General features: G+C 48.0%; 2 protein-coding genes across 2 annotated transcripts; both read right to left on the reverse strand.

Moving 5' to 3' along the window:
* Positions 1 to 4,910: 4,910 nt before the first annotated feature.
* On the reverse strand, positions 4,911 to 6,642 carry LOC125529834 (L-type lectin-domain containing receptor kinase IX.1-like). The gene is made up of 2 exons (XM_048694256.1): positions 5,633 to 6,642; positions 4,911 to 5,526 (listed from the first exon to the last, which is right to left on the reverse strand). The coding sequence occupies exons 1-2, from the start codon at positions 6,061 to 6,063 to the stop codon at positions 4,911 to 4,913; spliced, it is 1,047 nt and encodes a 348-aa protein (XP_048550213.1). The 5' UTR covers positions 6,064 to 6,642.
* Positions 6,643 to 7,979: 1,337 nt separating this feature from the next.
* On the reverse strand, positions 7,980 to 9,948 carry LOC125529835 (acyl-coenzyme A thioesterase 13-like; the record flags this gene model as incomplete). The annotated part of the gene is made up of 4 exons (XM_048694257.1): positions 7,980 to 8,599; positions 8,757 to 8,907; positions 9,453 to 9,596; positions 9,804 to 9,948. Coding segments are annotated over 4 exons (442 nt in total), but the record flags the coding sequence as incomplete, so codon positions are not given.
* Between the last annotated feature and the right edge of the window lie 303 nt (positions 9,949 to 10,251).

Raw genomic sequence — 10,251 nt, forward strand, 5'->3', positions numbered from 1 at the left:
CCGGCCCCGTCCGCGCCGCTGCTGTCTTACGCGGTTGTCCGCGCTCGCTGTTGCCGTTTCACGTGCCGCTGTCTATTGCTTCAGATCGTGGTTATTCTCCTTTGGCTGGCTTTTCGTCTGATTGATCTGTTGGTAGTTCTGACCGGTCTTGTCCTGGCCAGTTGACTCTTGGGTGACCTTTGCTAATTCCAAAAAAAAGGACAAAAAAGGAGCACCATGTCTTCCGCATCATCTGGCTATGTCGCCATCCCGCGCTGTCAGGTGATATTCGATGGGGCTAACTATGCTGAGTTCGTTGCCTTTATGCGCATTCACATGCGTGGCATTCGTCTCTGGGGTGTTCTATCCGACGAGGTCCCCTGTCCTCCGCGCACAGTGCCTCCTGTGGCTCCTACGCCACCGCCGACACCACCGGCTCCCGCCGCAGATGCTTCTGATGCTGATAGGGCTGCAGCCACGGTTGCTGCTGATGATGCGGCTGCTGCTTATGACCAGCAGGTCTTGGATTATTCGGATGCTCTTTCAGTTTACCGTGATGCTCTGGCTGCTTACACTCAGTGGTGCGATGATGATGCTCGTGCTGCGGCTGTCCTCACTGCCAGTGTTCTACCTCAGTTTGCTTCTGAGTTTATGGGCCTCAGTACTGTCTTTGAGAAGTGGTCTCATCTTCGCCAGCGCTATCAGCCCTCCGGTGATGCTCTCTACTTGTCTGTGGTCCGTCAACAGCATGCTCTCCAGCAAGGAGACTCCACTATTGATGAGTTCTACACTCAGAGTTCTGTTATCTGGCGCCAGCTTGACTCCCTTCGCACTACTGTTTGTGGCACTTGCCCGTGTTGCCAGACTGTGAGATCAGACTTGGAGTTTCAGCGTGTCTATGAGTTCTTGTCACGGCTTCGTGGGGAGTTTGAGCCTCGACGTGCTCAGTTGTTTGCTCGTGCCCGTGTTCCTATTTCTGAGGTGCTTTCTGAGCTTCGTGCTGAGGAGACTCGCCTCCGTGGTGCTGGTTTGCTTCAGGTTCCCTTTGTGCTCGCTGCTCGAGCTGCTACTCCCCTAGTGTCTTCTCGCTCCAGTGCTCCGCCGCTACTGCCCACTCCTCCGGGTAGTGAGGCCCGCTCTCGTGAAGGCCGATCTCGTCCTCGTACTCATTGTGACTACTGCAACAGGGATGGTCACCCTGAGTCTGACTGCTTCAAGAAGAAGAAGAAGCGTGATATGCGTAATAGGGAGCACAATTCTTCTTTTGGGGCTCATGCTTCTTCCTCGACGTCGTCTACTATCTCCTTGACTGAGCAGGATATTGTGAAGCTCAAGCGTCTACTTGCTGCTTCAGGTTCTTCGACAGGTACTGCAGGCTCTGTGACTGGTGCTTCTAGTGTTGAGCAACAACAGTCTAAACAGTCAGGTACATCCCCATGGGTTCTGGATTCTGGAGCTTCATTTCATATGTCATCTGATTCTTCTGTCTTGTCCTCTCGTAGATCTCTCTATTTTCCTATTAATGTTCTTACTGCTGATGGTACTCCTCTTCCTGTTGCGAGTCAAGGCACTCTTGCCACATCTTCCTTTTATGTTCCAGATGTTCCTCATGTGCCTCGTCTTACCATGAACCTATTTTCTGTGCGACAGCTTACTGATTCTGGTTGTCGTGTCATTCTTGACATTGATTCTTGCACTATTCAGGATCGCCACACGAAGGCTCTGGTTGGGGCTGGCCCGCGCCATCATGATTCTCAAGGGCTTTGGGAGTTGGACTGGCTTAATGTTCCTTCCGCTACCACCACACTCGCCAGTCCATCTGCCTTCGTTGCTTCATCTCCCAGCTCCTTCCAGCAGTGGCATCATCGACTTGGTCACCTTTGTGGTTCTCGACTATCGTCTTTAGTTTGTCGTGGTCTTCTGGGGCCTGTCTCAGGAGATGTCTCCTTACAGTGTCAGGGTTGTAGGCTTGGTAAACAAGTTCAGTTACCTTATCCTACTAGTGAGTCGGTGTCTCAGCGCCCTTTTGATTTAGTACATTCAGATGTGTGGGGTCCGGCTCCCTTCTCTTCCAAAGAGGGCCATTGCTACTATATTATTTTTATAGATGATTTCTCTCGCTACACTTGGCTTTATTTCATGTCTTCTCGTAGCGAGGTACTCTCTATTTATAAGCGTTTTGCCGCCATGGTCAACACTCAGTTCTCTACACCTATTCGTGTGTTTCGTGCTGATTCTGCTGGCGAGTATATCTCCAAAATGTTGCGTGGTTTTCTTGCCGAGGAGGGTACTCTTGCTCAGTTCTCTTGTCCCGGTGCTCACGCTCAGAATGGTGTGGCTGAGCGCAAGCATCGTCACCTTCTTGAGACAGCTCGTGCGATGATGATTGCCGCCTCTCTTCCGCCTCATTTCTGGGCTGAGGCTGTCTCCACTGCCACATATCTCATAAACATTCAACCCTCATCTGCTTTACAGGGAGGTATTCCTCTAGAGCGTCTTTCTGATCATTCTCCTGATTATTCCGCTCTTCGGTTGTTTGGTTGTGTTTGTTATGTTCTCCTTGCCTCCCGAGAACGCACCAAACTAACCGCTCAGTCTGTCGAGTGTGTTTTTCTAGGCTATAGTGATGAGCATAAGGGTTATCGGTGTTGGGATCCTGTCGGTCGACGGATGCGTATTTCTAGGGATGTGACTTTTGATGAGTCTCGTCCATTCTACCCACGACCATCCTCTTCGACCTTTTCAGTAGAGGATATCTCTTTTCTCACGCTTCCTGATACACCTCACTCTATGCCTCATATTCCTACTCCTCCTTCTCGTCCCACTATTGCAGATCCGACACCGTCTTCTCCTTCCTTATTGCATGACACTCCTCCTTCATCACCGATGTCTTCTCCATCTCCATCACCTCCAGTGGTTCCTTCTCATCCCACTTTTCCTTTTCATTATACCCGTCGTCGACGTGTTATAGATGAATCTACTGACATGCCATCTACTTCTCGTGCACCGTCTTCCTCATCCTAGCCGACTTATGGTCTTCGGGCTCGACCTTGCCCTCCTCCTGACCGCTATTCTCCTAGCCAATATGGCCTTTCGGTTGTACTTGAGCCTACCCTTATCGTGATGCTTTTGTTCATCCTGAATGACAGTTAGCGATGGCAGAGGAGATTGCCGCTCTTGAGTGCAACGGTACATGGGATCTGGTTTCTCTTCCTCCCCGTGTTCGTCCCATCACTTGTAAGTGGGTCTATAAGATTAAGACTCGCTCTGATGGTTCTCTTGAGCGTTATAAAGCTCGTCTTGTGGCTCGTGGCTTTCAGTAGGAGCATGGTCGTGATTATGATGAGACATTTGCTCCTGTGGCCCATATGACTGTTCGCACACTTCTCGCCGTGGCCTCTGTTCGCCATTGGTCTGTGTCACATCTTGATGTTAAAAATGCCTTTCTTAATGGTGAGTTGCGTGAGGAGGTTTACATGCAGCCACCACCTGGGTATTCAGTTCCTGATGGCATGGTTTGTCGTCTTCGTCGCTCTCTCTATGGCCTTAAGCAAGCCTCCCGCGCTTGGTTTGAGCGTTTTGCCTCTGTGGTCACTGCTGCTAGTTTTTCACCCAGTGATCACGATCCAGCGTTGTTTGTCCACCTTTCTGCTCGTGGCCACACTCTTCTTCTTTTATATGTTGATGACATGATCATCACTGGCGACGATTCTGAGTACATTGCCTTTGTTAAGGCCCGTCTCAATGAGCAGTTCCTTATGTCTGATCTTGGTCCTCTTCATTACTTTCTTGGGATTGAGGTTTCCTCCACCTCTGGTGGCTTTTTTATTTCCCAAGAAAAGTATATCCAGGATCTTCTTACTCGTGCGGCTCTTAGTGATGAGCGCACTGCTGAGACTCCTATGGAGCTCAATGTCCATCTTCGTGCTTCTGACGGTGAGCCCTTGTCTGATCCGACGCGTTATCGCCATCTTGTTGGGAGTCTTGTGTATCTTGCTGTCACTCGTCCGGACATCTCCTATCCTGTACATATTCTGAGTCAGTTTGTTTCTGCTCCCACTTCAGTTCACTATAGTCACATTCTTCGTGTTCTACGATATCTTCGTGGCACGATCTCTCATCATCTCTTTTTTCCCCGTTCCAGCTCGTTACAGCTCCAGGCCTATTCGGATGCTACGTGGGCTAGTGATCCTATGGATCGCCGTTCACTTTCTTCCTACTGTGTCTTTCTTGGTGGTTCTCTCATTTCCTGGAAGACGAAGAAATAGACTGCAGTTTCTCGTTCGAGTGCAGAGACCGAATTGCGAGCTATGGCTCTTCTGACAGCAGAGGTGACTTGGTTACGATGGTTACTAGAGGATTTTGGTGTTTCTGTTACTACACCTACCGCCCTCCTATCAGACAGCACAGGTGCTATCAGTATTGCGCGGGACCCCGTGAAGCATGAGCTTACCAAACACATTGGTGTGGATGCTTCTTATGTGCGTGTTGTTGTGCAGGATCATGTTGTTGCTCTTCAGTATGTGCCTTCTGAGTTACAGCTAGCGGACTTCTTCACGAAGGCTCAGACTAGAGCGTAACATGGATTTCACCTCTCCAAACTCAGTGTTGTGGACCCACCATGAATTTGAGAGGGGGGGGGGGGTGTTAGAGTTATATTATTGATGTCCTTTGGCCTTTCACATTCTAGTCTCTTGGCATTCTTTTGTAGCCTTTTGGCATCCTCATAATACAAGTTGCTATTCTCAACATATTTAAATTGCACACATCCTCTTATCCATTATAGCTAAACTCACTCTGCCATTGATAATGCATATAAATACCTAGAATCTTTCTTTCTTTTCTCAATCGGCAGAGGATCCATGTACCATGAATCCATTAACAGCTTAGAGCATGAGTGGACCTGACTAGCTGAGGTGCGTGCTGCTAGTTTAATTGCTATGGTCATCAGAAACAAGCAAAGATGGAAGAAGAGAGCCTGGTGGGCCAACCGGCATCCTTGTGGGGAGGCTCGGTAGTGGAGCCTCGAACCTTAGCACGCTGGTGGCCTGCCTAATGGAAGGTCTCAGGCTCCGGTCATGGGCAGTGCACCAGAGCCCGACGATGATCGCGCATTCCATTTCCCGGACGTCGAACTCCCCGATCAGCCTTGAGTCCGCAGCGTCAAGGACCCTTCCCTGGCTGCACAACTCTGACACCCGTTTAGCCAGGTGGATCACACTGTCATCTGGCAGGACCACGACAGGCCTGCGTCCACAGGCTATCTCGAGTAGGACGACGCCAAAGCTGTAGATGTCTAACTCGGTGGTGGCCCTGCCTGTCACCATGCAGTCCGGGTCCATATACCCCATGGTGCCGGCGAGCTCTGTCGTGTGCGACCCATGGCAATGGTCAACGAGCCTTGCGAGCCCGAAGTCGCCAAGTTTGGCGCTGAAGCACGTGTCCAGCATGATGTTGCTCGGCTTGATGTCCCGGTGCAATACACATTGCTCCCACTCTTGGTGCAAATACAGAAGCGCTGAGCTGATCCCCAACACTATCTCATGCCTGAGAATAGAAATAAATCCCATGCACACCATGTTTAACAACCAATAAAGGTTAAGCGATCCATAATATCCGGGCTTCCAAAAATGTCTGCATGAAAAGAAGTTACCTGACCGGCCACGTCAATACATCCTGCGTACTGTAAAGGTGACTGTCGAGACTGCCACTGGGCATCAGCTCATAGACAAGAAGGAGCTCGCCGCCATGGCACCAGCCAATGAGTTGCACGAGATTGCGGTGCTGAAGCCGGCTAATGGTCATCACCTCGGAGATATACTCCTTCCTCCCCTGTTTTGAACTCTTGGACACTCTTTTTATTGCCACATCAAGCTTCGAGTCCTTGACGAATCCTTTGTATACAGAATCAAAACCTCCTTCTCCGAGCTTTCTGCTGTTTGAGAAGTTACCCGTGGCCGTAGCCAGTTCATTATAGCGAAATCGCTTGGGTCCTCCTGTCCCTTTCCTGAAATCGTTCGCCATTGCCTCATCATCGAACAAGTCTTCTTCCATCTCCTCAATCCTTTTATCCCGCCGATGCATGATGAACCATACCTAGGTGCCTAGGCCGATCAACAACAAGGCTGAACCAGCAGCCGCACACATGCCAATGATCAGTTGCCGTTTTCTACACTTTGAGCTCCGCGAAATTGATGCAGCTCCTGATACAAACGCATGACTTAATTTGTTGCCTATATGCAACACATGCACGAATCTAATCTTATAAAGGGAAGGGGAAATACTGAACCTGGAGGAGCGGTGGTGATCTCCATCGGATCCGTGCTGTATCTCACATAGCAGCTGTACCCCTTGAAGCTACCAGCAGTGCTGTTAGGAACAGATATCGTCACCCACCTGTGCGCGTCATCTACACACTTGATGCACTCACTGGGTGCCAAGTCCCTCGAGCACTGCACCAGTCCATACATCGCCTGTGAGTTGATCTGCGGATCCGTGTACGTCTCGTTCCCGTACGCGAACCGCAGTGATGATCCAGCCGCCTCCAACGACAGGCGGTTTATCAGCTTCCCCCGTGCTGTATTCATACGATCCATGTCATGGGCGTAGATACTACTGTCGTTCCCCACACTTGAGTTTTCGGACAGGTCGGCAACGGAGAAGAAAGACTCGTTTGAGTATCTGAGGACGCATGCATCATAAAATGCACCTGCCATCAAGGTGTAAGGACATGCGACACTCACGAAGTAGGGTAGACAAACAGCTCTCGCACTTGGACCGGTTGAAGTCGACATAGCACATTTTTTTTTTCAAAAAGGGGGGCACCCCGGCCTCTGCATCAGAACGATGCATACGGCCAACTTATTATAAATAAAAAGTTGTTTATAATACCTCGTCAAAGTTGGACCGGTTGAAGTCGACATAGCACATGACAAGGCCAAATACCTCGTCCGGCAGGGTGCCGTCACTACCTTGCAAGAATCCGTGATTTTTCATGGCACCATCATGAAGCCTGTGGGCGAGAGACTGAGCATTTGACTGGCGCTGCTCCAAGCTGGAGCTGCATATCGACGACGGATGCGACTGGATGGACGAGTGCAGGGCGGTGGAGCTGTCTGACGCCATGGTGGCATCGACGGCAGCGAGACCAGGCAAGATATAGATGCAGCAGTACAACACTGAAGATGGATTGGCGGCAGGTGGCTGCGGCGGCCTTATACCCGGCAGGCGTCCCGGTTGAGGAGTGCGCCGGACTGGTAGGGACTTCAGGTCTTCGATGTTAGGTTTGGATGCGAGGTTTGTTTGGTATTAGGCCCAGACTATCAGCGCCCCTTCATCAACTGGTTAGGAGTAGCGACGGATGTTGCCTAGACGGTGGCTTTAGTATTACTGTTGTATGACTTTGTAAGGTCTTGTGTGAATAATTAATAAAATGGCTGTATGCATCGTCCAGATGCAGAGGCCGGGGGTCCTCCTCCTTTTTTTAAAAATGTGGTCTTGCTCGTCAGCAGTTGCGCTATGAGAGATTATGATGGTGGTCATGAGGAACATGGTAAGGAGATAAGCTGCCCAAGGATCCACCTTTCCATGGTGTCTAGACCTGATGAACAGGAGGTAGAGATGTTGGCCTAAAGCATGCATTCGTGCAGGACAAAACCATAGTAAACATGACGGCATATATATAGCTACTAATCTGACATCTACCTGAACGAACTGAAGTAAGCAGTGACACAATTTAAGCATGGAATCAATGACAACATCAAAGAGATATGTAAGAGGATTTTACGATGCCATGACGGCCGAGTCCACACCACCACCACCACCACAACAACAACAACAAACAAGGAGGACCCTGCTACCTGCCATGGAATTAACTACTACACAAGGGACTCCACTTTCCAAGGACAGCTGGGTTGCCTAAATTCTAACGATCAGAGAGGCCAGATAATGTCTTTTTACGTTGTAGCAACAGCTGGACGGAGGCAACAGATGATATGAAAACAAATTTTTTATTAGTATTTTCTGGAGCGGAGGCAGAATATTCACCCCGATTTCATTCAATAGTTAAGGAGAAGAGCTCATAACATATATAAACAACAAAAGCCAAACAAAAGGCTGGTAGAAAACAGAATATTTCTTACCTAGGATAATAAACTCTCTGAGACCATAACCATGGCAAAACTGGTTCTTGAAAGAGCCTCAAATAGCAATTTTCCAGACGGAAGATCTGTTCTTAGCATACAATAATTCTGCTGAAATTTTCTTCTAGATAACTGGTTGAAGAACAAGTCAATGGGAGGACAGGATAGCAGAGGGTTGTCTCATACACTACACATATCATGTATCAGTCTGAATACCTATAATTCTGATTGGTATAACTAGACTTTTAGTGGAAAACAGAGGTAGTTTAAATGTCAGATATGGTAGGAATTGTCGGTTTGAGAAAGATGGCTTACGACATCAGAGACTCACACCAGGCTCGCAGTTATGGAGATCATCTTGTTTCAAAATTTCCTCAGAGGTTTTTGCTTTCAGCCTTTGGTAATCAGATTTATATGTTCACGGTGCCTTTGTCAGGTAGTATTGCTCTTTGGGATACATAATTCTATTGATTTTATTTCTGAAACAAAGCATGCAAAGGTCCTTGTAATGTCCTAACATCATGTAACAAAATACTGAACTAGTTTTTATATTTTCCATTCCAAGATAGCATTATTCTATTTCATAAAGATTGCCAAGTATAAACAAGGTCAATTACATACAGGCTTACAACTTACATGGCAGGGTCGCCTTCAGTCTACTAGATGCACCAATATACTTGGAATAGCGGGCCTGAGCGATGATTCTGCCAGATTTTTTCTTCAGTTCCGCAGTAGCCACTCCTACTGCTTTTACGGCGCGCACCTTGGCTCCGATATCAATCTCTACCTGCAAATGGCAACATACACTGTTATAATTACTGTACAATTGCAAGAACTTCAGAAGTGAAGCACTGACAACTCAAATTTTGCGTCAGGATTGGCATGGTCATCCATGCACTTTGGAAAAAAAGACCAGCAACTATATCTTGATCAGGCTTAAGCACTAGAGCATTCTTAATGAGAATGGAGTATAAACTAAACAAATCTTGATATATGAACATGATTTGCCACGTAAACAATGATTTATTATCTTCAGTGGCATCTCTACCTAGTGGTAGCAGAGTGGAGTACAATTGTGTGAATCTACAAACTATTGGCTCTGTATGTGAATATAAACAAAACCGGGCACACCGTCAGATATCAAACATATCTTCAACACATGGGGCATTAGAGACAATGTTATTGCATGAGCTCATTCCTCTGTAATAATAAACTACAATGAATTAACGTTCAGAGTTGGAAAATAGCCTTTTAAGATGTGAATTGATCGAGCAAAGGGATGTTGAAGAACCAAAATGTATTCACACTCAATTCGGTACGAAAATCACTCACATTCGAAAATGCAGCATCCAGGTAGGAGACGTTTATCCCTAGTGGCAAGCCCCTGGTTTGTGCCACAGTGGTGTAGAAGACAGCAGAGCCCACCAAGTCAAGCAGCGACCCTGTCGCGCCGCCGTGCAGGAAGTTGCCCGAGTTCTGTGATTGCCCACCAACACAACCATCAACAAAGATGCAGAAACTCAGCAGCAATCAGCAGAATGCAGTAAGCAAGTTTTTTTTTTCAGTGAACAATTAGATGATGGAATGGAACTGTGCAGTCATTCTGTAAATTAAGTTCCACAGCTACAGAACCATGGGAAGGTACAAAAATATGTCTAAAGAAATTCTAATGGAAGCACTTACTGCAATAGATAGTAGATTGGGAAATGAAATTTGCTTGGGTTGGGTGCCAGCAGATACTAATATTTTTTGTGAAGAGATGTAAACTGAAGTAGTATAATAGTGGAGTAGATGGGAAACTGAATTATGCTTTGGTTGGGTAACAATACTGTATAATAATTAGGAAGCATGGAGCAGGGATTCAGCAGGGAAGGGGATGCCGCAGAGCACGAAGGCGTCGTAGAACCCGGAGGTCAGCGCGTCCACCTGCTCTGCCGGCCGCCCCCTCCTCCAGCAGCCGGCGAGTCTTCTCCAGAGCCGCCGGCCGGCCGATCTGAGAGAGGTGAACGGAGGATGCGGGACTTCCTTTCCGTGTGGGCCCCGAGGCTTTGTTTTTTTTACGTCGTACTCCTTCTGTATGGACCCAGAGGGTTAACTGGCACATGAGTTTTCATGACTTTTTTCAGGGGAC

Source organism: Triticum urartu, unplaced genomic scaffold, assembly GCF_003073215.2.
Source record: "Triticum urartu cultivar G1812 unplaced genomic scaffold, Tu2.1 TuUngrouped_contig_5889, whole genome shotgun sequence".
Classification (NCBI taxonomy): domain Eukaryota; kingdom Viridiplantae; phylum Streptophyta; class Magnoliopsida; order Poales; family Poaceae; genus Triticum; species Triticum urartu.